This window comes from Cyprinodon tularosa, unplaced genomic scaffold (genome assembly GCF_016077235.1).
Source record: "Cyprinodon tularosa strain WSP-4 unplaced genomic scaffold, ASM1607723v1 ctg416, whole genome shotgun sequence".
Taxonomy (NCBI): Eukaryota; Metazoa; Chordata; class Actinopteri; order Cyprinodontiformes; family Cyprinodontidae; genus Cyprinodon; species Cyprinodon tularosa.
The window spans coordinates 749,618-777,370 of NW_024039137.1; the positions used below are offsets into that span (position 1 = coordinate 749,618).

A 27,753-nucleotide genomic window follows, 5' to 3' on the forward strand; every position below is an offset into this window, starting at 1 on the left:
GGTCTGGTGGTATCTCTGCTATACACAAATATATATATATATATATATATATATATATATATATATATATATATATATATATATATATATATATATATATATATATATATGGACGCACTGTATATACCCCCATGCACTTTTGTTCCCTTTGGCATCTTATTGTTTTTGACTATTTGAGCTGATGTAATGAGTAAATTTCTCCACTGCGAGATATATAAAGTCAACCAATCAATAATAGATTTTAAAGTTTATGAGTGAGGAATGCTAATGTTTTTTTCATTCTAGCCAAAATTTAAAAGCATAAATGTAGACCCTAAGATATGATAAGTCAAATCATGCGGCTTTGTCTGTGTTGCTTTATTGGATTGCTTACTAAGATGTACCCTCAATAACCTGCATCACCTAATTTATTCAAGTGATATGTTAAAGATATAACAAAAACATAATAGCAATAAATACATAAATAATTTGATCCACTGTTTTAAAACATTTAGCATGTTTTCTTGTGTTTTTTTTTATAATTGATTTTGGACTAATCAATTCAATGGGCCAAAACCCTTTGTATTTCCAATTTCAGACCATTTAGAACAATGATGAAAGAGAAATCCATTACAATATTTAAGCCTAAATTTTATTCCCAAGTACCATAAGAGTAAACTATAATTATATATATATAAAAAAACCTTTGTACAAAGTTCTATTCCTAACTTTATAAAAGACATTTCATTATAGGCACAGGTTTGCCTCAAGTTTACTTCTACTGCCTCAACACTAGGGGACACTAAAAAGACGTAAATATATATATATGAGGAAAATGTCAGATTTGCAATAGTTTACACATATTTGCCAGATATATTTATAATAAATAAATAAAAAAATAAGCAAGTCTACTTAAAGTTTGAGCGCACTCCTTGTTTCTGACTGTGTGACATGGAATAAAAATGTGTCACTAGTAATAAACAGTCCTGTGCATGTAGTGCGCGCAGAACATTTTTCTTTTTTTTTCTTTTGTTCAATTAAGAAAAGCTGTATTTGAATATAACGCACAGCTTTTAATTGTAGTCCTAAACATTCCCCCTGTAGGAGGTGGAGCACCAAGTCGGTACTTGGAAGAAACCTCTCTGCGTAAAAAGGGGTCCATTGCGCAGAATCTCTGCTCGCTTACGATTAATTTACAGAAGAGAGGAACATCTCCATCTCTCAGGATGCAAGAGTAGCGCGGTGGACAGTGCAGCTGCATGGTTCTGGAGGACAAAAAAAGTTGCGCAAAAAGCCCAACCCTGTGCCAAGAGACCTTTTTTGGTTTTGTAGTTAGGTGAGTGGCACGATGTCGGCTCTACGGAGGAAATTTGGAGGGGACTATCAGGTGGTGAACACCAGCAGAAGCATGACTTTTTCTGCACCGGTGAAGAGGAAGCGGCAGCGCTTCGTGGAGAAGAACGGCCGCTGCAACGTCCAGCACGGTAACCTTGGCGGGGAGACCAGCAGGTACCTCTCCGATCTCTTCACCACGCTGGTGGATCTCAAGTGGCGTTGGAACCTGCTCATCTTCATCCTCACCTACACCGTGGCGTGGCTGGTCATGGCTTCAATGTGGTGGGTGATCGCGTACATCCGTGGAGACTTAAGCAACGGTGGCCACGACCCGTCCTACACCCCGTGCGTCGCCAATGTGTACAACTTTCCCTCCGCGTTCCTCTTCTTCATCGAGACCGAGGCTACCATCGGCTACGGCTCGCGCTACATCACAGAAAAGTGCCCAGAAGGCATCATCCTCTTCCTCTTCCAGTCCCTGCTGGGCTCCATCGTGGACGCCTTCCTCATCGGCTGCATGTTCATCAAGATGTCGCAGCCGAAGAAGCGCGCGGAGACGCTCATGTTCAGCCAGGACGCGGTGATTTCGCAGCGGGACGGAAAGTTGTGCCTCATGTTTCGAGTGGGGAATCTGCGTAACAGCCACATGGTGTCCGCGCAGATCAGGTGCAAACTCATCAAGGTAGGCTGAGACCAGGATCCAAGGTGATCTTTTTTGCGCAATCCCATCTCTGGGGATGAAAGTAGAGACTTAATTTGCTGTGCCATGCGTTAACTCCCTTTTAATCTTATAAATGTCCAAATTCCCTAAGGGTCTATATATTCATAATTAAATGTATTTTAATGGCTCACCATTCTATACCCTGAAGGTCTACTTTGGAGCTGAATGTATCTCTCTATGCAGGTTTTTTTCCCTGTGTGGAGCTGCTGAGTTTGCTCCCTGATAAATTCCCCACAACTTCTATTATCTCCTTTTTATTACCTTAAAAAATATTCTTCCAACATTTTACCACGTTGCAGCTACATCCATAGACGTGCTATAGTAGGATTTTATGTGGAATGTCAGCATAAAGTGGTTTCTCACTGCAAAAAATGTAAATCTCAGTAAGTAACTTTTTTTTTCTTATAATAAGTGCATTTTTTCTTTAGTTAAATAAGACACTTTACCAATGGAGCAAGACAATTTACAGTTAAAATAAGGGAAAAACAATTGTATTGTCTTATTTCAAGTGCATGATATCTAATTATCTTATTTTAAGAGTAAAAATACTCATTCCATTGGGAAATCATCTTATTTGCCTGCTCAAATTAAGAGTAAATACAATTAATTTAAGACATTTTTACTCATTTTTAGGCCATTTCTGCATTGTGGAAGTAAAAACTATCCTCCTCTGGAGCAATGCTTTAAGTGCATGTCTCAAATAAATTTGCAAAGAAACATACACTTTCTATTTATTCTTCTAGAATCAAGCATCTAGAATAAAGAGTCTTTATTATCAGTATATCATCATAATGATTTCCTTCTGAGACACCGGCTAAAATGTAGGCTCATGATACCAATGTATTTGAAAATATATAAACAAGATGAGATCACATAGAATGTGGCATTTAAGTATTTAGATGAAATGCAGCTTGTGCTTAATCAGTTAATGAAATGAGCTGGAGGTTTTGTTAATTTTCAGCAGGGATGCTAAGTCTGTGCCTTCTGCTGTACGATTGCAAACCCAATTTTAGATAGATTTTATGGAAATTATCTGTTTACCTCAGTTTTTACAGTAAATCTTGTCCAACATTCTCAATCTGATTTAGGTCTGGAGAACCATTCAAGCACATAAATACTATTAAATCCCCACCATTTCATTGTAACTGTATGTTGAAGCTTTTTGTCCTGCTGGAGGGTAACATCTATTTATTTTGCCTCTGACAGGAACCCCCCCCAAGCTCCTAAGTATTCAGCTTTATCTATCCTCTAATAAACTCAGATCAGCTTCTCTTTTCTGCTAAAGAAAAATATCTGTATTGTGGGATTTGTGTTTTCATGGTGATGTGGAGAGGTAGTTTTTGTGTCTAATTTTCATCTCATCTAAACAAAGCTCCTTTTTCCTTGCTTGTCATTTCCACAACATGCTTTTTGACTAGCTGCAAAGCTTCCTGAAGAGATTCTCTCACCAGAGCATTTAAAGCTCCATGGCTCCTCCAGACTCATTGTGTGCCTCTTGGCTCATGTATGGTGAAGTCCTTGTTGAATTGTGAAAAAAAATAAATAAAAACTCTTTAGGCATGGACACTTTTTCAAATACTCACAATCAATGTTTACATATTTAATAATTAGATTCAAGCTATGAATTTTGATTAAAAAAGTTTCTGTACATTGAGTGATGATGTGCAATATATGCAAACCTCAAGGTTGGCTTTTCCTGAGTTCAGAAACCCTGCACTGATCTGAAGCACAAAGCTGACAGTGAGAATGCGTTTTATGAAACGCTGTCAGTACATAAAAAAGGCAGAAGATAAAAGCAAAGCTGAGGCAGCTCCTGGTGGCTGCGATAGAAGACAGGAGGATCACACATGACAATTTTGCAACTGAAAAAAACAGCAACAAATCTTCAGCAACAAAACAGGGCTTTGGCATTTTGCTGTCAGCAGGGAGATGTTTTTTGCATTTCTGAAAAGTAGTATTTTTGCATCAGCTGTGAAAAAAACAAACAAAGCCTCTTTATCAAAATATCCCACGGCATGTACTTCTGCTCTAGCTCTCCAGTTTAAACTGTTAACAGATGACTGTAGGGGTCTACTCTACTATGTGTCTGTGACAGGTAGAGTTAGAGGTACATTCACAGTGTCTGCGTTACGATCTCATGTGACAAGAAGGGAGAGCTTCCAGTATAAGCCTAACTGCTACTACTGGGTTTCTACCTTATTATTATACAGATTTTAATTACAAACCATTAGTTTCTGTTCTCTTTTTCTTGTTTTTCATTTTAGTTCTAGAATAGAACTGATCACTACACATTTAAAGTATTTAATTTATTAATGAGTTATACCTTTGGTTTCAGCTCCTTCTTTAATAGCGTACATTTCATTTTTTTTTTATCATTTCTTTTCTAATTAATAGCCTGGAAAGGCAAAGGAAAATATGGCCTCTTGATTGCATTTAACAACCCATCAAAGAGAAGTAATCAAGGGGGAAAAAATGCACAATCATCCCTTTTCCTCCCTCCACAGAGACTGTAGTAACTCTCAGACAGTTTAATGCTCCATTGTCCTTTTCTTTAACTCAGTCCGTTTCTGTTTTAAATGGCCAAAGAAGAATCGTTTATCATGTTGACGTTATCTCAGTGGATTTACTATGTAAGAAGATTGTTGGAACAGTGTTGGCTTTGGTGTACTTTATTCAGACAACACATTTTCTTATATTAGCTGCTGTAGTGCTGTTGTAACCTCAATTTTTGTTTACCTGTTAGATTTAATGAACCTGAATTTTAATTACAGGAGGAATTCAAATCGTTTTTGTTTTTATTTCTTTATTCAGTTAAAATATAATTGATGTTGTATCAAATACAAATTTATAAGCTTATGCAAAATACAACATTAGGATTAAATCCTGCAACTAAATTATTGAATCTTATTTGGTCATTGGATTATCTGTAGATCAATTTATGTAATGAAAAATGTTTTTATTTAGGTTTTCGCAGGACTAGGGGCTCATTGTTGTATAGTAGTGTCACAGGAAAAGGGGTAGAAGAGGGAGAGACTTGCTGCATAGGACCACACGGCGGATTCTAACCTGGCTTGGCCACTAAAGTCTCCATACGTGGGTCGTGCGTGCTAACCACTGCGCCACGGAAATATGCCCTGATTAAAAATAATAGCCAAATTTGTTATTCCTCCCTTTAATTACAGTGCTGCTTCTTCCCACTCTGTCACAAAGCTCCCTAAAACAGATAGTGGTTGATAATGAACTGAGAGCCACTCAGATTTCTCTTCAGGTTATGGTGATTGAAACAGTTTGCCGCATCAAGGTGAATCATCTCTATATTAGAATACACAAAGCTTGTGGTGATCTCAGTGCCTTGCAGGCAGTTTTTTACACATTGTACTTTAGCAGATTCTTTAATTTCACCAAAAACGTAAGTTTATTTTTTTTGGAGAGAATTTTAGTTGAGTAAAGATTTTCAAATAGTTTAAAACTGTTTGGTAGAAAGCTAAACGCATTTATTTTTTTCATATTGCCAGGGAGAATCTGAAACGTGTGGAGTGCTTTTGTACCTATCTCTTTTTACTCCAAAACCGTTATTGCTACTGATCGTAGTAGCTCTCAGAAATCACCTCAATTAGTGGACCATTTACCTTAGTGTTCATTGTGATTCTATGTGTTAGTGGAAGGCTTTACACTTTTGTTAGATAGAATTTTTGAAAAAATATACAGTATGTAAGGCTTTTCACATATCACAGATAATGAAGAATACGGCACAACTGCAAACACTCCAGAAATGGTGATCTACCTGAAGACTGAGAGGCAGGGTAGGTGCTACAGAGATTCTCTTGTATGGCAGAAGAGTCCAGCGACAGGACAGATGTTGATCCACTGTGGACAAAGCTCCAACAAACAAAAGGATAATTTTACCAGCAACATAGAGAAGACATTACAATTTTACCGAAGGAATTTATACCAACTCTAGGTCTGTATCCCTTTTACCGACTCTAAGCAACTTTGAGGAAGGTGACAGTAACCCTTCTATGCAAAAAACTACAAATGTGCACATTGCATTATGGCAAGAAAGAAACTGTCTAAACTGTTTAAATAAGCAGCTTTTATTTAGACAGAAATTAAGTTAAACAAATCAGATAAAAGAAATATGCTAACACTAAGCAATAACCATTTCACCAATAGAGTCCATCTCTGTGTGTCATTTAATCTCAATATTAATCAAGCTGTTGTGTGTGTTCAGGTTGGTTTGGAAACATTAATGTTAAAAAAAAAACTCCTAAAGACCAAGGGGCACAGCAGATAGATCAGATAAATGTTGTCTGAAGTTTGCAAAATTATACCAGCCTATGAGCTGCTGCCAAAGGGCTCTTCCATCCATATTCGGAAAATGGTAAAAGTATTAAGCAACTAAGTAACAACAAAGACATGGTTTTCAAACTAAATTAGTATTAAGATCGAGTATTTCCCAAAAAGCAGAGAAGCCCATGATTAACTTGGTGGAGCTGAACCTGAACCTCAAATAGGAAAAACTGTTGACAGGACTTCATCTTTCATAAAATAAAAGTAGAAAGTTTCCCCGGAAAAAAGATACAGTATTGTGACATGCCTTGGAACAAAAGTATAGAATATTACAGAATAGTAATACTCCATAATTGTCCCATACTACAGAAATTCAGCTGTGCCAGTGACAAATCAAATAGTAAAAGTACACTATAGAGCCAAGAAAAACAATGCATCTCAAAAAGGAAAACATTGTGCAGTTATTTAAAAATGGCATTCCTACTCATATTAAATAAAAATACTCAAAAAGGCAGCATGTTATTTATAAAAGAAAGAGAAGAAAAATGCAAATATTTGCATGGATGCAGGAAAACTTTATATAGCAGGTATAAACTGCAACTAACAGCATGTTTGTAAGGACTTATTGGGCCCTTTGGGAGCATTGATGATTATAAAGGCTAATATGAGCTGGGAAAGACCTGTAATAGAGCTTAGCTGTGGACATGCAGTACAGCATCTTTCTCTGAAGAAGCTTGGTTGGTTTGAATTATTTTTACCCATGGGGGAGGAAGACATTGTCCAAACATTATACTTTTTTGTTCTTGCCTTCTGTTTTCACCACATGCGCTGTTTTCAGGGAGAATCCAAGGACAGAGCCGGTTCTCTTAGAGAGCCTGTCCAACTCCTTCCTTTCAGCTGCTTATAAACTGCTGTTCAAACATAGCACAACATAAAAGATGGCTGGCTCAACCATAGAGTCAAATACGATCTTTGTGGGAGCCCAAGAGATTTGTCATACCTCAAAAGCATGGTGATGGCATCGTCATTATGTGTGGGATGTCTTTAATGGGTAGAAACAGCAAACCTTGTCAGGAAGAAAGTCTGCATAAGATTTTATGCTGCAGCAGATGTAGATTCTTGAAAACAATTTATCTTGTGCTGTTCAAGTTTTTTTCCTTAAGTACATTTTACAGAAATCTAAGCTACAGTACTCATCCAGAAAAAAACATAGGAAAGGAATGTCATGCTGGGATAGCTTCTGGTCCTTTGAACTACTCTAAATTGAGATCAGAATCACATTACATTGGCAAAGACTTGGTGGAGCGTTGCCTATTTGGAACTTTGAAATATATATTTTCCAACCAACAAATGGACAAGAATGTATTATCCCAACTTAAAGTAGGAGTGATGATCGTTTTTTGAGTGTGAACTCTTCCCTCAGTTTACACTTCCAATGTTTCAATAGTTTGTCATCTGTTGTACCAGAGAAAAGAAGATTATGGAATTGTTTTATACAAACGTCAAGGACTCATTCGTCTCTAAAACAAGGCCTGCTTCTGGAAAATCTGATCACAATTTTTTTTTTCTCTGCTAAAAATGTAAGCTCCTTAATAGGAGTCTCTGGGTTGTGGCAAGTTAGAGTCGGAACTTTGCACCTGTATGACTGGTGTAGGTGAATCTTCCTTTTTTTTTTTTTTTTTTTTTTATACAGTGTCCTGTCGGGCAATGTGGCGATAAGAAAAATTGTCTTGATACCAAAAAGAGCCCAACAGATTTTACTTTCAGAAGTGGGGCAGTACAGCTATTGCCATAGTGGTGCGCTTGATTTATGCGTATAGATAGCTTTATTATAATTATGCAGGAAGTTTTACATATTATATGGACACTGCAATGTAAGTAGAACAGGAAAGGAAAAACAGAAAAAAAGGAAAAAATATGAAAGAAAGAGGAGATAAAAGGGAGAAAGTGGGTGAATCTTCCCAACACATTGCTAGTCAGGCTTTTACTGGGAGTTTCAAAGTATCATGGCAGTGCTCCACATAAAGGTTTTAGAATAAAAAGGTGTCCAGAATGTATGAGTACATTTCCTAATTATTGTCCTAGCACTTCAAGAGTAAGGAAGCTATGATGATAAAAATTAATTCAACGATTCATAGGTTCAAGAAGGTTAGATTGGTTTTACTTCGGTCCATCAGAATGACAACATTTTCCTGGCTGCACAATATTTTCACCTCTTGAAAACTGTTTTTTAGCATTCATTTTTAAATGTACATGTATCCCATTAAATAAAATATTTATCTGGGTTTCTACATCTTTTGTTTTCTTGCATTTGAAGTACTGATTGCTGATAACATGTATGCTCCATGTCTTTTGTTGCTTTCACTTCATTTGCATGTTAACTGAAAATTACAGTGTCATTTTTCTGCACAAGAGTTGTAATAAATACTTTAAAACAAGAAGTGCATAAGTAAATAGCATGGACTAATTAAAGTGGTTAGAATACTGTTATATATAAGCACTAAATTAAAATGATAATGATCACCAACAGGCATCATCTTATCAACGTGTTATTCTTCTAAAGGTTAGGAATAGTGTTTGGTGCTGTATGTGGTTTTAACAGCCAAGGATATTTTCCAGATATTTCCTGATGAATTGGGTGTCAACAAAAAATAAGCAGAAGCATATTTAAACCCAAAAATTTTTATAAAGAAAAACCAAAAAAAAATTAACATAATTATGCTAAACAGTATGCTCATGAAACTTTGTCCTATGGATAGTTGCAGCATCTCCATCACATCTGGTGTGGAAGGTTCAGGTGTTCTTCTAACTGCCGTTACACAATCTCCCATTATCTTCAGCTCTCTCCTTCACGTGTTTTAATAAGGATGCCCAATCTGGATGGGTCTCATTCATTTTATAAGTGGGTCTCCACTAGATACACACATTCCTCTTTTTACTTGAAAAAATAGGGGAGTTGTAGTGTAAACACAAAATTAATCCCCCATGAGTAGAGGAAACAGAACAGTTGCTGCAACAGTTCTCTAAAGGTTTCATATCAAACTGCAGATCACCTGCTTTGATTAAAACTTACCTGTCTGAAATTCAATGAATGTATTAACTGTGTTAAGGATTATAGGCGTTGGGAGATTTGTTTGTTAAAGCAGCTGTCCAGCCTATTAGGGGTCTCCTATGATGATTGATTTGAGATCTTTTAACAGTGGAAAAGAGTTAAAAGATCTAATCCAATCAAATTTTCCCACTAAAGTGATCTTTTGAACAAACACGGCTAAAGACATGTCCCCTGATTTTTAAGAAAAAAACATAAGGCAAGTGCTGTGCATGCAGTCAGTATAAATGATACCTTTAAGACCCGCAATGCAGTAATGATTACCCTCTCTGTAACGTCCTCCTTTTTGACTCCTATGTTGACAATAAAATTAATAACTCCAAAGGAAATTCCAATGTCCCAGCTTTCCACTAACAGTTAAACGCACCATTTATGCACAAATCTGCAAGTCCCCCATTGCCGCATCTGCAATCTGATCTACACATAACTGCACTTTTGTCTGTGTGCATCAGGAAAGTTCTGCTTAAAGATGAACAGATTTGTATGTGTAGAAGTAATTGAGTGTGTAGTTTCATTTTGTACTTTATTATTGTTTTTTTTATATATGTGTTGGCACACAATTCTTTGACCACACATTCCGTATGACCAAAATTAAAAAAAATCTATATTTTAGATTTTAGACATTTAAAATACCCAGGGCTACACACAGTTTACAAACAGCTTACAAACTCCAGGAATTTATTTTTGGTCACTAACAGTGTGTAATGTGCACAGACAAAGTGTTGGTTGGGTCATTCAGTATTTGCTGCTAGATGCTGTTTATCTTCAATAATTCTGTTGTGGTGAGTAGCATCTCTTCTGCCATTAACTATTTTTAGGTAGCAGCATCAGAGTGAGTTACTTAAAAGACCTTAACAGGCTGATAAAAATTCACAACTTTGTTCTGGGAACTCCTCTGCAACCTCTGGAGATGATTTCTTAAAATGAAGAACATTATGAAAAACCTTGAGAATCCTCTCCCAAAAGAACGACAGCGGGATGTCCTCAGTCAGAGATGCAGATGCACTGCAAAACCGACCACTACAGAAAATGGTTTCTGTCTAGCTTTAACATCTACAACAACTCACTGAAAAAAACAAAGCCTGTAATAATTACAACAACATTAAAATTTCGTTTTGTGGTCAGTAAAGTAATTTTCAATTAAATTGAATTCGAATTGAGCTGAATTAAACCATTCTTATTGTTAATTAGTTTCTAATTTGGTGCCCACACACAACAAATTTAATTACCAGCAAAACGCTGACTGCACATTGTATAATTTTCCTCGTGTGCGATCTTAAAAAGATAAAAGTCCTCCATTAATATTAATGCTGCTATTATTAATAAAACAGCAGAATGCAGTGGTGCACTGAACTCTGCAGCATTTTTTTTGAAAAAATCTCAATTTAAACCTCTGCATGAAAGAAGGACAAAGAAAAATGCAGTACACATGGCCACTGTGGCAAAAAAGACTGAAATACAAAGAACGGGAGTGACAGCTGGGTGGTGCTCATCAGTGTCAGCAGAAGCTTGTCTCAGTAGGTTGAGAAGACAGCAGGAGATGGGAAGGAGACATGCGGGAAGACAACTCCACATTACTTGGAACATCTGGCACTAACAAACACTGAAGAAGAAAATGCAGTAAAAAAACTAAACAGCAACACACATTGAGGCTTCAATCTTACTTAGATGATGTAGATGACAACCCAGATGAGATGTATGACCCTGAACATTTAAACATCAGCAGATTTTCATTGTCAAAGCCAAGGACAAATCTATAACCACATGATTGTTTTGCATCCCATTCACACAGCTTTTGTCACTCTACACCAGTATATATCATGTAAGCGCTCACACTCTGCTATAATGTTGCCAGAGGAAGTGAGTCACGGGGGAATGGCCCTGTTTCTCTCCACCTGACTCATAGGTGGCCCGGTAAATTAAACACTCCCACCATATAAGGACCTCTTTCAGAGGCCATTAATTCCTCCCCTTGTGGCACTGACTGTTTAGCTGCAGTAGGACAGGCAACGCTTTCACATTGGAAGAACCTTCCAGTGTTTCCTTGGCAGAGATGATTTGGTATAATTTAGCTACTGGACATTTTTCGTATGCCAGTGCATCTACATTCCAATTATTCAAATTATAAAATTACTTTCATTTCCAAAGCTTGAATGTGACCTCCAAGGAAATGTGTCTTTTATTGATTTACCCTCTAGATTTGACATAAATAAAACATGCAATAGTTGTGACATTGTAACCTAAAAGGGACAAAATGTGTTTGCAGCCGGCAGCAAAAAATATTGTATTTTGTGGAGAAATATATACACTTATGCTTGAGGTTTACATACCCTTCCTTTATTGACAGAAAAAATCCACTGCTAGTAAAATAAATTTAGAATGACAAAAATAATAATAAAAAAAATGGAAATCATGACACTTTGAATATATATACTGAATATACAATGCATATATAAAAATGAATCACTGCAAAAAGGTGTTTTCTGTAATGCTCAGTCAGACCTCCGCACCTGGTATGCAACAGTTATTTTGATTCACTGTTCAGGAGCAAGGTATTTAAATTTGTCAAGGATATTCTTTTTTTACATTTTTTTTTCAACAAAACTTTAAAATCAATATATTCATATAATTTTCTTTAATAGGAGGTAAAACTTTAAAGCACAGCAGTAGCCTATATATTTTGTTTGTTTATAGCTCATCTTCTTTTGGTTAACACAAAATGTAGTTTTCTAGCACAACTAGCTGGTAGAGGAAGTTGGAAGAGTAGCAGTTTAAAGCTCCACCAGGCTTTAATCTCAAAGTTTATTAGACATTTTGTTTTTTCCTTTTTTACCAAACTGTTTAGTTGGAGAAAGTTTGAATAAGAAGCAAGTACACACCTAACAATATCTGTTTATATATATATAGATATATATATATCTATATATATATCTATATATATATAGATATATATATATATGACATTCTCTGAGCATGTCATCTGTTGGAGGCTTGTCTTTGATATACTTATGGATCATGGATGTTTCTTCCTGGATAGTGGCCCCTATGTATTTGTATATGTACATATCTATATGTATATTTACATGTGTTCATTACGTCATTATTTGTTTAGCAATAAAACCTAAAATAAAAAAAAAAACTGTTTGCATTGCTTCAGTGTATTGTGGTCTACAAGCAATCTCTGTACAGCTCTCTTCAGGTCCTGTGAAAAACTTTTCAATCAGATCAAGATCTGACTTGATTAGGCCATTGCATAATAATGAGTTTTTTTGTTTTGTTTTGATTATTGTCCTGATGGTTCACCTAATTACAGCCAAGCTGTACCAGTTGGACAGGCAGCCTTACATTTTGTTTTAAACTGTTTTGGGACACTGAGGAGTTTATTGCTCACTGAAAGCTTATCAGATACCATGATCCAGATCTGGATTTATCAAAACATGTTAAGACATATCTTTTCAGTGACATCTATCCAAAGGGCCTTTTTCCTAAAATGCTAGTGGTTTCTTAAGAAAATGTCTTGCACAGCTGATTAGTTGTTTGTGTTTGTCCTTCTTAACAACTTAAATTGCATCATGTGCCCCCAAACCATCATCTTAACCTCTTACCTCTGTTCTGTTGTTTCATCCGGTCATGCTAAATGTCGTATTGATAAAAAAAAAAGAAGAGTCTAATGAACTAAACATTGTACTAGTGCTCTGTGTATCATCAGATGCTTAACCTAGATTGACTGTTGAGATTAGTTTTTGTGGTACTTAAAGGAATAGATGAATTAAGGAAGGCAAGCCAAGCCTTCTGATGAAGATGAATGAAATAGAAGCTTCACAGTACTTAAAGACATCCCACTGACTTCCAGATTTTCTCTCTGTAGAGTTAGTTCAGACTGAAAGAGGACAATGAAAACACAAGATAAGGCTTTTATGTGATTGTCCCTGCAGTATTAGTTTAAAAAGAAAAATAACATTGTTCTAAAGCCAGAAACGTAGCCTGGAATATTTCCCCACAGCCTACTGTTCTGTCACATAACAGGCTTCAACTGTAGTCTATATTTCCTAAAATAATCTACCATAGAAAGATAATCAGATAATTGATTGAGTTATTGTAGCTTTTCTTAGCTTGTATGAATCACGTTAAACAGCTGCTGGCCTTTCTCATCCAGTTCCTGATCTAACTTTAGTCGATGTGTAACATAGGGTTCATGTCTGAGCATTACGGAAGAAACAAACATCGATGCTGCGTGATGGGTGACTCTTTCCTTCATGAAGGCAAGCCAGGAATCTGTGGGCACAGACGTCTTCCCGTGAAATGTCACACCCTTCTGTCCTCAACATCGCTGTGAATACAAATGACAGCCTGTTTGCCATCTGTGGACCAAGTGGCTCTTTAGCAAAGGGAGCCGGTAAGACAGACATAGTCAAAATTAAGCACCAGAAAGAGGTCCTTGATTTTAGATAGGGCCCTGCAGTTGTTATACTGTCAGAAAAGGTAGGGGAAGTTTTGTACTTTGGAAAGTTCAGGATACATTTACTGCAAACATTTCTTCAATTGAGGGATTGTAGGGTGAACGGTTTGGTAGCACTGTTGCCTCAGGGCAAGAAGTTCCTTCTACTTGGAGTGTGCATGTTCTACCCTTGCATGCATAGGTTCTCTCTTTGTATTCTGGCTTCCCTCCACAGTTGGAAAAAAATTGACTGACACTGGTCTCTCTAAATTGTCCTAAAGTAGACTGTGCTTGGTTTTTTTCTTGTGTATTTCAGTGTTGCCTCCTAAGGGACTGGAAATTTCTGTTGTCCAACAACAGCTGGAGCTAGATATTAGCTGCCCGGTGACTATTTTAATTACAAATTAATATCCAAAATAGATATGGTAAATGGCATGTACTTATATAGCGCCTTTATTCAAGTTAGGAGACTTCACCAAAGCGCTTTACACTACATTCATTCACCCATTCACACACACACTGATGGTGGCAAGCTACATTGTAGCCACAGCTGCCCTGGGGCTCACTGACAGAAGCGAGGCTGCCGTACACTGGCGCCACCGGGCCTTCTGACCACCATCAGTAGACAATGCAGGTGAAGTGTCTTGCCCAAGGACACAACGACAATGAAAGTCGGAGTCGGGGCTTGAACCGTCAACCCTTCGATTACAGGGCAAACTCCTCCATCCAACGCCACTGTCGCCCTAGATAGATGAGCAACATCCATTCATCCATCCTCTCCCGCTTTATCCATTAAGGTCACTTTAGGGCTGGTGGCTATCTCGAGAAGTCTATGAGATACACCATGGACAGGTCACAAGTTTGTCAAAGTCTAACGCAGAGACACACAAAGACACACAACCATACACACACACAGACACACCTTCACACCTAAGGAATATTTAGAGATGCCATTTAACCTAACAGTTATGTTTTTGGACTGTGGGAGGAAGCCAGAGTACCAGTAGAGAACCCATGAATGCAAGGAGAGAACATGATAATTACATGCAGTAAGACCCCAGATTGGGAATCAAACATGAAACCTTCTTGCTGCAAAGCAAGGCAGCTACTCACTCCACCAGCATGGAGTGTATGGGCAACATTTCTATTTAAACTTTAAATATCAGACCTGTAAAAAAAATTCAATAGATGATAAAATGATAAAATATGTATAGAAAAATGGATGGATGGATGGATGGATGGATGGATGGATGGATGGATGGATGGATGGATGGATGGATGGATGGATGGTATCATACATTGGAAGCCTACTCAGAGGAATATGACCTATCAAGTGAGGGGGGTTGGCATTTTTCATTTCTTTAACTTTTTTATATCTACTTTGACATTATAATTGATTTGTGTTTAATAAATGTTGACATTATAATGAAAAAAAAACACTTTCTTCTAAGGTCCACTTTGCTTGACCAATTTTGCTATAACATTTTGCTGCTGCTGTAACAACCTTATTGTCGGACAATAAATGGATTTTCTATTCTATGCATACATGCTTGTAAATTAAAGGCTTAAGCCCAAGTCACACCGGTTGCGTATGACTTTCTTATCTCCTATACAATTTGCTTCCAATGTTATGCTGACTGCAGTGCATATAGAGAGGCTCCTTCAAGGCACGCTGAGCAGATCCAGATCTGTGAAGTTTTTTTTAAATAAAACTTCAAAATCAATATATCCATATAATTTCCTTTAATGGGAGGTAAATCTTGAAAACACATCTGTATATATATTATTTGTACCCTAGAAATAAAAAACTGTCCTGCATTTAACTGGGTTAGATTATGAAAAGTTAAACAAAATAAAAATAAAAAAAACAGCCGGTGTGGCTACAAAGCAAAATCCCACTTTATTATCAGCAAGCTCTTAAACAAGAACAGAAAGAGGAATTTAATATATAAAAATATAACTAGAGGAAAGAAAAGGAAGCAACAAAGGCTCTGGGACAGTTTACTGGTTGAGTCAGGGAGAGGTGATTCTCAGAGAGCGATCTGTGAAGTTTGACAAAGATTTTTTTTATAAAGAGGGGAGATTGATGTCCCTTGTTTTTTTTTTTTTTTTTTTTTTTTTTTTTTTTTTTTTTTTTTTTTTTTTTTGAGGCACAAAGAAGACCTTTATTTTTCTATATCTTTTTTCTGCCCTTCTGAATTCCTATTATGGATAAGGTATTCTTTTATTGAAATGTTTTATTTATTTTGTAAGTCTTAGTTTGCCCTGTCTGCGCTCTTTGTGATTCAAAACAGGGCAAACCTACTGGTAACTGTTTTTCCTCAATTTAGAGACTTTATTTTGTATTTCCCACAAAGCGGATCTTTTTAACTTTGTAACAGCATTTCACTTCAAGTAAGACCCATTAAATTTCTGCTGAATTGTTGCATAGTCTGACTAAAACAGAAAAGTTCTGTCTCTGTCAAAAGTATGCAAGCCCCCATGCAAAAATAGTAATGTGGGGTGGGCTCATCCCCATTCAATGTCAAGCACTAAGCACTACGACCTCTGACATCACAATTTTCTGGGAATCATGTTCAGTGTGTTCAAGGCTTTAGCAGCAAAAAGAGTGTGTTAGTCCTATCATGTCTATGATGTAGTACGTATGTCTTAATCACAAATAATGATATTGTCTCTAAAGTCTAAACATAGGTATTTAATATAGTCTAAAGTCTGGGTAATAAAGATATGTACTAAAAAAACAAAACAGGATATATTCAACATCAGTTTCAGATAAAGGTGAGAGACCTGGAAGACCATTGTTATTACACCTTCATTCACACTCAATGCTGCTATCTCTGAATGAATTATCAAACTTGCATCGTAAAACCTGTAAATTTTTTGTCATAAAAAAAAAGATTTATGTTGACTTGCCTGAATACATTTTTGATTCTCAATGTATATAAGCTACAGGTCTATTAAAGTCTAATGAGTGCATAGAAAAAGCTTTTCTTTATTTTCATTCTGTTCCCTAGTAAGAGTGGCATGCTGAAATAAAAATCATAAACAGCTACAGTGCCTTCACATTTCTTGGAGTCACGCCATCTGTTACTGAACAAAAAAACAACTCTCTCCACACCTCATCTCTGTCTCTAAATGCAAAGGGAAATTACCTTTTCATAGCAATTTCATGCAGCCTTTAACACTTCCATCCTCACCTGCCAGTTAAGGCAAAGATACAAATAAATAGAATAAAATACAGGCATACAGCAAATCAGAAGGAAATAGCTTTTAATGAAAGCTGTCTGCCAAAGTGCTGTTGTTTACAGACATTGTCTTTCTCTAAGAGTGGCCTTGTAGTCTGAATAGCTGTCCCCATACCGTTTTAAAACAGAGAAACCTGAGTTAGTGCCTTGAATCTTGGGAAAGCTCATTCATCTGTTGTCTGGTATCAAAGTATTCACAAGAGCTGTTCAGTTTTTAGGGGGAGTAAAAATATGCCCATATAAAGGTTTCTTGTTATTACCACCATCCATAACACACAAGTGTTTTAAAAGATATTCAATGCGCACTTTCATCTGGTTTGGTCTGCCGGCTTCCGTAGCGTCGTGAACGTGCGGGCGCGCGCTTTCAGGAAATCCTATACACTACTGTTTATGCTCTAAAAACATTCTAAATGACTTCGTTTCGAGTAAATTCTGGATGCTACACACTCAGGACACTTGGAATACATGGGACGAGCAGTATGGAGGGATATTGACACGTTTTTTGTGGACTTTTATGGACTTTTCTGTCTCGGGCACCGTAGACCTCCATCATTTGAATGTCAACAGACAGCAAGAAGCCTCCCAGATCTCCAGATGCATTTGAGATATCAAAAAAGTACTCCAGAGTGTTGTTCAGCATGGGGATGAGTAGAAACTGAAGGCTAATCATGTTTTGGGTGTACTATTCCTTTAATAGCCAGGCAGATCTAGCAACCCTGTACAAAATATTTACTCACCTCTTGTGTAAATATCAGCACCTCTGCAGAGACATTTTGAAATTGTGTACAATTAACATTTTTCCTGTATTTCGTATTTATTCTGACATCACACTATACTTCATATGACCTTGTTAGATTGCTTAACGTCAGGGATTGAGTAATGTTAAGACTTCCCAACTAAGCGGGCATGCATTACAGATTAATGAAATATTTTTAGGCAAAAAGAACACTTGACCACCTTGTGGTTCTTAATTATCATGTAATGTGCCTCAAAACTATGTAATACAGATACTCATTTGCTAGAAGATATTACACATTATATTTTTTTTATCATCAGCTTTGATTTGAATTTAACGTTGTGTTTAACAGAACAACAAAGAAGATGCTTCTCCTTGAAAAGCTCTTATGTGTAAATATTCACAGTTTGCTTGTAATATGATTGCGACTTGATTAATGTTTGGGAAGACTTTTGAACAGACTGTTGTTTTGTATTCCTCACTATTTCCCATGAAAGTATTGTGAAAAAAGAAAGATAGAATTGTCTAAACCAAAACCCTTAATAACTGTATGGAATGTGAGATTTTCACATTTTTATAAAGGAAATGCTTAAATAATTAAGGATTGTCCACATTCCACAAATGAGGATGAGAATATTATGCATACTCTTGCTAGAAATGCTATCAAAATGCATATAAATCCAGAACCCTTCTATAAAAGGTGTTTTCTATATGAAGTACAAGGAAGGTCATTGCAGATCACGGACAGAGTGATAGAAGCAGGAATAGCAACTACCATAACTATGGTAGAGAACGTCACATTCTTATGTTGCTTTCATGAGACATTCAATTCTCTAAAGAATTTAATAAATGGAAGCTCATTTATTAAATAATTATTATAAATATAATTATTTATAATTCCATGAATTAATGTTAAAGTGCTTATGCAATGTTTGCCTGAAATGTCATGAAAATGCATTTAAATCCAGTTGTTTTAATGTTGAGTGTTCCACATAAAGCTTGAGGATTGTTGACCATTTTACTTTTTGGTTAAATAAAACTTGATATATATATATATATATATATATATATATATATATATATATATATATATATATATATATATATATATATATATATATATATATATATATATATATATATATATATATATATATATATGTGACCTGGTTACAAGTCAATGTAAAAGAATAGGCCAAATAAAATAGGATTAAATATCAATATTAGACCATATTGTGGCAATAAAACATTTTTCCTCATGGACTGAAGGGATTATTACAAAGTCTTCAGTAAGTCTTGGTTGTCATGCATCATTCCTTATTAATGATTGATTGTTAACTGTATCCCTTTAATAGTCTCATATCATATTAGTGGAACGTGATTTTTGTTTCAGAGGACGACAGTTTTGGTCAGATAAATAATAAATTAATTGATTTAATTTTATTGATCTCAAAAAGGAGAAATTAACTCTCTGCATTTAACCCATCCCCTTTGTGCACATCACACGGTGTTCAAAAGCACAATGAATCAAATCCAAATTGAGGCAAGGGTTAGGCTGTAAGATTTCAAGAAAAAAAAAAACACACAAAAAAATCGTGAATTTTTAACCACTCAGGCCACTACAACTTGATTCAATTCAATTTCAATTCAGTTTATTTATATAGCGCCAAATTCACAACACATGTCATCTCAAGGCACTTTACAGTTCAACCAGATCATACAGTCAAATTGATACAAAGTTTTCTATCTAAGGAAAACCAGTTGATTGCATTGACTCATTGACTCAAATACAATCCCCCACACTAAGCATGCTTGTAGCGACAGTGGAGAGGAAAAACTCCCTTTTAACAGGAAGAAACCTCCAGCAGAACCAGGCTCAGTGTGAGCGGCCATCTGCCGAGGCCGACTGGGGTTCAAGGAGACAGAAGCAGAGATACAAAAAGCAGCTGTAAAAGGCGGCCCCGTCCAGGAAACACACAGCCAGGCAGACGAGCTCCAAGGCAGCTCCCATGCCAGAGGACGAAGAGAGCACATCCAAACCAAACAATGCAAACCATTGATACTCGTACTCATATTGGTACATATATTCTTCGTACCTATCATCTGCTTTTCCAGGACAGGTTTGCTAAGATTCCACCCAGACTCTCCTCTCCCCATAGCAGAGCTCTTCACCCTATCTTTAATGGAGTGTCCGGCCATCCTCCAAAGAAAGCTCATTTCTGCTGCTTGTATCCTTGATTTTGTTCTTGCAGTCATGATCTCGATTTCATGACAATAGATGAGATTAGGAATGAAAATCACAAGTAAAACAAGAGCTTTACTTTCTGGCATAGCTCCCTCCTCATCACAACACAGCATTCAAACGTTGACCGATTTTCCTATAAAGCATTAATATACCAAATTTAGTAATAACTGTCCTGGAGGTGGCATGTGACTGTTTGTAAATGTCTGGCACTATGTGATTTGTGGCAAACTAAAGTGTCAATCAACTCTCAAAAATGTAAACCTTTTGTGCTTCCAGTCTAGACAGACCCCGGAAGGAGAGTTCCTGCCCCTGGATCAGTGTGAGCTGGACGTAGGATTTGGCACGGGGGCCGATCAACTTTTCCTGGTGTCACCTCTTACCATCTGTCATGAGATCAACACCAAGAGCCCTTTCTTTGATCTCTCCCAGCGCTCGCTCATGAACGAGCAATTTGAGATAGTAGTTATTCTGGAGGGCATTGTGGAAACTACAGGTGAGAGCAAAATCTTACACTCTCATTTCTGTCTTTTTAGCTGTAATGTTTTGATAAGCACTTATGGTTCCAAATCTTTTGTTTTTATCACCGATTAGTGATTTAATTTCAAGGTTTTAATTATTTAGTAGCACAAGATTTTATTAACCATAGATTTATTTTTCATGTCCCTTTCTCCCTTGGCCCTGAGGGAATCCTTCTCTATTCATTTCCCCCTTCCTTTTTTGCTGTTTTTTTTCTCTTCTCCTCTTTGCTTTTCAGACAATTCTCTGATTTCTGACCTTTCTTGTTAGGAATGACTTGCCAGGCGAGAACATCTTACACTGAGGATGAAGTCCTTTGGGGCCATCGCTTTCTCCCTGTCATGTCGCTTGAAGAAGGATTCTTCAGAGTGGACTACTCTCAATTCCACAACACCTTTGAGGTTCCCACTCCTCCCTACAGTGTCAAAGAACAGGAGGAGAAATCCTCTCTGTCATCACCGAATCCTATACCGTTGGCTCCCACTCTTCCCTCCCCAGTGCTGGGCAACAGAGTAGTTCGCCGGGAAAGGCTCCTGTCAGCCGACCATGCAGAGCACCCTGAGGGCCAGGCCTCTAGGCTGCCCAGCAAACTTCAGCGGATGAGCTCCACCAAAGAGGAGCACCTGTGGAGGGCGCTAAAGACAGGGACAGCTTTGCCCGGGGGTAAAGCCTCCAGCACAGGAGACCTTTCGCTCAGTATCCAGCGGTTTAGGTCCAGTTCTATCCCAGCAGTGAAGCAAGGACAGCCTGAGGAGCAAGTTAAACTCCTGTCCCTCGACCTTGATGCTGAGGAAGGGGATTTGGTGAAACACAGACAGCCAGCAGCAATTAACACCATTGCAACACCAGCACCAGTCCAATTCTCTTTGGTGGGGAATCGGCCAGAAGACAATCTACCCCCAAAACTGCGTAAAATGAATGCTGATCGCTAAAAAAAAGCTCTAAAAACTCAAACAAGCTTCAAGGGCATTGCATAGAATCAAAGACTTTGACTGTGAGATAGGTTATCTTGATTTCCCCCCTCTGCAGTTTTCGTTCTTTACCTATACCTTATTGCAATCTCTTTACTATCTACAGATCGCCACAAATAGGACGATGCCAATAAGCCATCCATCCGCTCAAACTGTGAGTCAGTTTTGATAGATCACCATCTGTGCCCCCCACAGACTTCTAACAGTTATCTCTGTGTGCGTGTTTTTTTATTTTCTACACAGTTACATCACATGTTCTTCATAAACTACTGTACTTTTTTCAACTAAAAAACAAAGTTATGAGCTAATAAGCAAAACTGGCCATTTGCTACCCTTTATTACAAACTGTCAAGTGACCAGGCACAACTTAGCAAAATAAAAAAAGAAAACTGTTAAAGCAGTAAATAAGAGGTTTTTGCAGTTTTGCAATTGAAGGTTTTATGTGCTGTTAATATGCATTGTTTTTTTTTTTAACAAGAATTGACCTTTTTTCAGGATCTTGCCTTTAGAGTTAGCCTAACTCAGGATTATATATGTAGCCATAACTGGTTGTACTCATGATTATGTATGAGCTACACCTGCAGAGGAGATTAGGAGAAACCATAGCTTGGTTAATGAATTGTTTGTTTAATCACAAACAAGGAATGAAAAGAATTCAAAACAATTAATAAATTGGGTTGTATTTCCTCAGTAGCCTGTATAAAGGACTAACATTTAGTCAAAATCCCCAAGTCCAAATTTAAGTTTGTGTTTTTTAATCTTACCCAAAAATCATAGAACCCCACCTCAACACTAAAGTATACAGGTGCTGGTCATAAAATTAGAATATCATGAAAAAGTAGATTGATTTCAGTAATTCCATTTAAAAAGTGAAACTTGTATATTATATTCATACATTACATACAAACTCATATGTTTCAGATGTTTATTTTGTTTAATTTTGATGATTACAAATGACAACAAATGAAAATCTCAAATTCATCATATCAGAAAATTAGAATATTACTGAAGACCAATAAAAACAAAGGATTTATAGAAATGTTGGCCAACTGAAAAGTATGAACATGAAAAGTATGAGCATGTACAGCACTCAGTATTTAGTTGGGCCTCCTTTGGCCTGTATTACTGCAGCAATGCGGCGTGGCATGGAGTCGATCAGTCTGTGGCACTGCTCAGGTGTTATGATAGCCCAGGTTGCTCTAATAGTGGCTTTTAGCTCTTCTGAATTGTTGGGTCTGGTGTATTGCATCTTCTTCTTCACAATACCCCATAGATTTTCTATGGGGTTAAGGTCAGGAGAGTTTGCTGGCCAATTAAGAACAGGGATACCATGGTCCTTCAACCAGGTACTGGTAGCTTTGGCACTGTGTGCAGGTGCCAAGTCCTGTTGGAAAATGAAATCTGCATCTCCAAAAAGTTGGTCAGCTGCAGGAAGCATGAAGTGCTCTAAAACTTCCTGGTATGTGGCTGCGTTGACCCTGGACCTCAGAAAACACAATGGACCAACACCAGCAGATGACATGGCACCCCAAACCATCACTGACTGTGGAAACTTTACACTGGACTTCAAGCAACGTGGATGAAGTGCCTCTCTTCTTTTCCTCCAGACTCTGGGACCTTGATTTCCAAAGGAAATGCAAAATTTACTTTCATCAGAGAACATGACTTTGGACCACTCACCAGCAGTCCAGTCCCGTTTCTCTTTAGCCCAGGCAAGACGCTTCTGACGCTGTCTGTGGTTCAAGAGTGGCTTGACACAAAGAATGCGACAGCAGAAACCCATGTCTTTCATACGTCTGTGTGTGGTGGTTCTTGAAGCACTCACTCCAGCTGCAGTCCACTCTTTGTGAATCTCCCCCACATTTTTGAATGGGTTTTGTTTCACAATCCTCTCCAGGGTGCGGTTATCTCTCTTGCTTGTACACTTTTTTCGACCACATCTTTTCCTTCCCTTCGCCTCTCTATTAATGTGCTTGGACACTGAGCTCTGTGAACAGCCAGGCTCTTTAGCGATGACCTTTTGTGTCTTGCCCTCCTTGTGCAAGGTGTCGATGGTCGTCTTTTGGACAACTGTCAAGTCAGCAGTCTTCCCCATGATTGTGTAGCCTATAGAACTAGACTGAAAGACCATTTAAAGGCTTTTGCAGGTGGTTTGAGTTAATTAGCTGATTAGAGTGTGGCACCAGGGGCCATCAATTTTGAACCTTTTCACAATATTCTAATTTTCTGATATGATGAATTTGAGATTTTCATTTGTTGTCATTTGTAATCATCAAAATTAAACAAAATAAACATCTGAAATATATGAGTTTGTATGTAATGTATGAATATAATATACAAGTTTCACTTTTTAAATGGAATTACTGAAATCAATCTACTTTTTCATGATATTCTAATTTTATGACCAGCACCTGTAGCAGCAGCCTTAAATCTTGCATGCACCTCTAGTTGTAATCCCAACTTTGCAACTGGAGATCATTCAGAGTTAACAACAAACAATCACTTATTAATTAAATTAATTAAATTAGCATAAAAATGCTAACGACTCCACCATTTTCTTTACCACATTTGGTTAATTTTAATCTATTAATAATGTCCCACTGTGAAAATTACACTCATACATGGTTACAAAACATTTAAGTGCAGAGCAGTATGTCATCCCTTCACAGCCCATTAAATACCATGAAACTCATAGATGCATACTGTTACTTAATGTCTACAATTGAATTATATCTAATGAAATTAGTCTGAGTAAACAAATCCCACACTATTATTGTAGGAAAAAGAAATCGCCTCTGTTTATGAAAGTACATGATCACTGCAAACTACACATGCACATAGAGACCGATTCTAGAGAGAGAGAGAGTTATGATCTAAGAGACTGGTTATTATGTTATTTACCTAATCACATTTTTTCAATCTCAATATCCAGAAAAAAGCTAAGTTATGAAAAAACAGTTTGGGTAACTTTATTATTGTTAATACACAAATATGATAAACCTCCAAAAGATTGTGAATTTGAATAATGAACTTCAAAATAAAAATGTCCTTAATGGAGAAAAGCTTGAAAACTTTGCAGGACTTTTTTTTTTATTATTATTATTATTCCAGCATTTTCCAAAGGAATGTGGAACAACTATTTATTAATTTGTTTGTTTAGAGTTTGAAAATTGGAGAGGAATACAATATTGTCTGGTATTGCTTTGAGTTGTTGGCTTTGTCTCTATCCAGAATGATTATCAAATACTGCTGCTTATGTGATTTGCAACTAGGACCGAGTCAACTCAGGTGCATTCTCTTTTCCAGGTTGAAAGTCCATGAAAATAGAAAACAGCATTATTAGCATATTTTCCCACTTGCTCTGTTAAATTTTTTTTGAATTATGACTGTCATGTTTTAAACTATGTAGTCCACATAAAATACAATTAAATAAGTTTGTTATGTATTAACATAGAGGGGAAAAGGCTTAAATAATAGTTTTAACTTCCTAATGTTTAAAATAAATGCTGTTCCTTTCAATAAATTTTGGTGATTTCAGGACTCTTGACTGGTTAGACAAGAAAAAAAAAATAGCTTATATATTTGATCCTCTAAATTTTAGCTCTATATTTGCTCTATTTCTACCTTTACATACAACACTGGTAACACTTTATTTGAGGTGTGCATAGGACTGACATTACACTGTCATGATCATCAAGTAACAACTGTAATCATCAAAGGAGTCTTGAATTTTTAAGACTGTTATATTATATATGTATTTGTAATTTTGTAATTAATGCAAACTAGACATTGTTTAAAATATTATGACAACTTGCCATAACAGAGATTGAAATGTCTTTGTAATGATAACTGGAATTAAGAAAGAAATCAGGGTCTGATTGAAATCACAGGTCTAATTATAAATATTTAAAAAGTTTTTTAAATGCATGTGTTGATATTACACTCCACTATATAGGTGATGAGTCTCAACCTTGATTGTAATTCGAACATTTAAATTGAAATTATTTTCCCTATGTTGTCAATGTCAAATTTGCATTAAAAGTGATATACATTTGATATAAATTGTCAAATGTCATTCAGTTACAACAGACATAAACATTTAGAAAGACTCCTTCATGTTCATAACAGGTTTTAGATCATGTTTATCACAGTTTAATGTGTTATGCACACGCCTTCCAAAAAAAGTGTTATTGATATATTCAAGTAACTTGCAAAGAATTTTTAAATGGATGCCGGATCAAACAGATAAGTTCAGAAAATGTTCTATCTAAAGAAATTCAGCTGATTGCATCAAGTCACTGACACGCAGAACATACTTTTTTCTGGATAAGCATGTAACAGCAGTGGACTGCCACTTTTATTCATTGTTGACTTGGCAGAAAGCCCTCTCACAGAGCATGCATGCATGCAGCAACAGTGGAAAGGAAAACCCTTTAACAGAAAGAAACCCCCATGAGAAGTTGGCTCACTGTGTGCAGCCTTCTAGCATGGCCAACTTGGTTGAATTAACATGAAACACACACAAAAAAAATATTTAAGTGAGTCAGCCAATAACTATATCTATGAGGAAGACAGAGTTAACATGAAAGACAGGGCAAAGTGTATCATCTCCTCAAGGAAAACATGAAATCGCCGATGCCCCCTCCAGGACAGGGTGTGAAGATATGACCTGTGAATAGAAAACAGAGTGAAAATACATAGGCAAAAGCTGAAATAAAACAAATAACACAACATTTGGCACTGGCAGTAGAATTTAGGACAAGAGGTAATTTTTCTTTATGCCCTCCAGCATCCTAATATAGCAACGTAGGTAACGACATAGCTCAATAAAAGCAACCAAACTGTAGGATCAATCCGAAAGGGATGTTTTAAGCTTAGTCTTAAATGTGGACAAAATGTCTCCCACAAAAAAAACAACACAACTTTGTTTTAAAATTAGATCAAGATGGCAGATACACTTTTTCTGTATTCATGTCCCTTTAAGTTGTTTTTTTTCAGCACTTGGCCAGGTTTACATAACTTAATAGTACCCTAGCAGTGTAGTATACATTGGGGAAGTAAGTGTTTGTTAGTCTTCTAATTTTCTTAGTCTTTTTGCTTTCAAATGATACTATGACAATGAGACAGCTAAAGGACTGGTGATAATTTAACAGGAAGAGCTGAGACAACTTTAGAGAAAGCCCTGTGTTTTCACATAGAAATAATCTTTTTTGGTTTTTACATAACTTTGCTTTTGGGTGGGAGAAATGCCAAGCACTATCACCACCTTTAGGCAGCTTGTTTTTTTTCTGTAGTGTTAAAGAACAATCTCACTAAAATCAGAGAGCAATAATTAAAGGTAACTGTCATAAAATCTGTTATTATATTTCTAAAAACAGATATTGTATGAGTTTTAGAATATAATTCATCTTTTTATTGTCTTTACATTGTCACAAGTATGATGCAACGAAATTCATTCTGCATATAACCCATCCCCTTGGGGAGCAGTGGGATGCCATTGTGCCGCGCCCAGTGAGCAGTGTGGGGGTTAAGGGTCTTGCTCAGGGACCCAGGGTGACAGTCTCTGGGAGTGGGGCTTGAACTCAGAACCTCTGGGATCCAAATGCAATGCCCTATACACTTGCCCACCACTCCCCTACTGAACCCCAGACTGCCCTGGGAGCAGTGTGGGGTTAAGAGTTTTGCTCAGGAAGACAGAGTGTAGGCTGTTGGGATCGACCGGGTACTTGGAACCTTCTTAGAGCACAAGCACACTGCTCTAACCACTAGGCCAACACTCCCCACAAGTATTACCATACCTTAAAATACACTATTGTGACAACAATTGAGTGGTCAAAGAAGAACATCAAAGTCATTGAGTGGTGGAACGGTCTGATATATGTTGTTACAAAACAGCAGGCAGAAACCCAAAGATTTAGAGCTTTATTAAAGAGGACTGGGTCAGAATCCCTCCTGATATAAATAAAAACCGTTTTACGAGCAAGAGATAATGTCTGAGTAGTATGTCTACAGCTTGCTAGTAAGGGTTTATATACGATCTTCTAAATCATGCTTTAGGTAAAAAATTTTGCAAACAAGTTAAATCACATATATATTTTCTCTACTGTGCATGCAGCTACAGCTTAATTGACTACAGCGTTTCTTTAATTGTGAATTGCTTAACTGAAA

General features: G+C 36.8%; 1 protein-coding gene across 2 annotated transcripts; it reads left to right on the forward strand.

The window, feature by feature from the left end:
• The first annotated feature begins 1,122 nt into the window (after positions 1–1,122).
• Positions 1,123–21,552, forward strand: LOC119792281 (G protein-activated inward rectifier potassium channel 1-like). 2 transcript variants are annotated; one of them, XM_038298854.1, is made up of 3 exons: positions 1,123–1,996; positions 20,375–20,591; positions 20,853–20,994. In XM_038298854.1, exons 1-3 carry the CDS (start codon positions 1,328–1,330, stop codon positions 20,882–20,884), a joined length of 918 nt encoding a protein of 305 aa, XP_038154782.1. In that variant the 5' UTR covers positions 1,123–1,327; the 3' UTR covers positions 20,885–20,994. The 2 variants fall into 2 exon arrangements, with proteins under 2 accessions (XP_038154782.1, XP_038154781.1); XM_038298853.1 differs by having other exon boundaries at positions 1,126–1,996; positions 20,885–21,552.
• The last annotated feature ends 6,201 nt before the right edge of the window (positions 21,553–27,753 follow it).

Excerpts from the sequence above, each read along its gene's own strand:
- LOC119792281 (XM_038298853.1), top strand. The coding sequence starts at position 1,328 with ATGTCGGCTCTACGGAGGAAATTTGGAGGGGACTATCAGGTGGTGAAC. Across the intron at positions 1,997-20,374 it reads TCAGGTGCAAACTCATCAAG|TCTAGACAGACCCCGGAAGG; the intron begins GTAGGCTGAGAC and ends TTGTGCTTCCAG. Across the intron at positions 20,592-20,884 it reads GGGCATTGTGGAAACTACAG|GAATGACTTGCCAGGCGAGA; the intron begins GTGAGAGCAAAA and ends CTTTCTTGTTAG.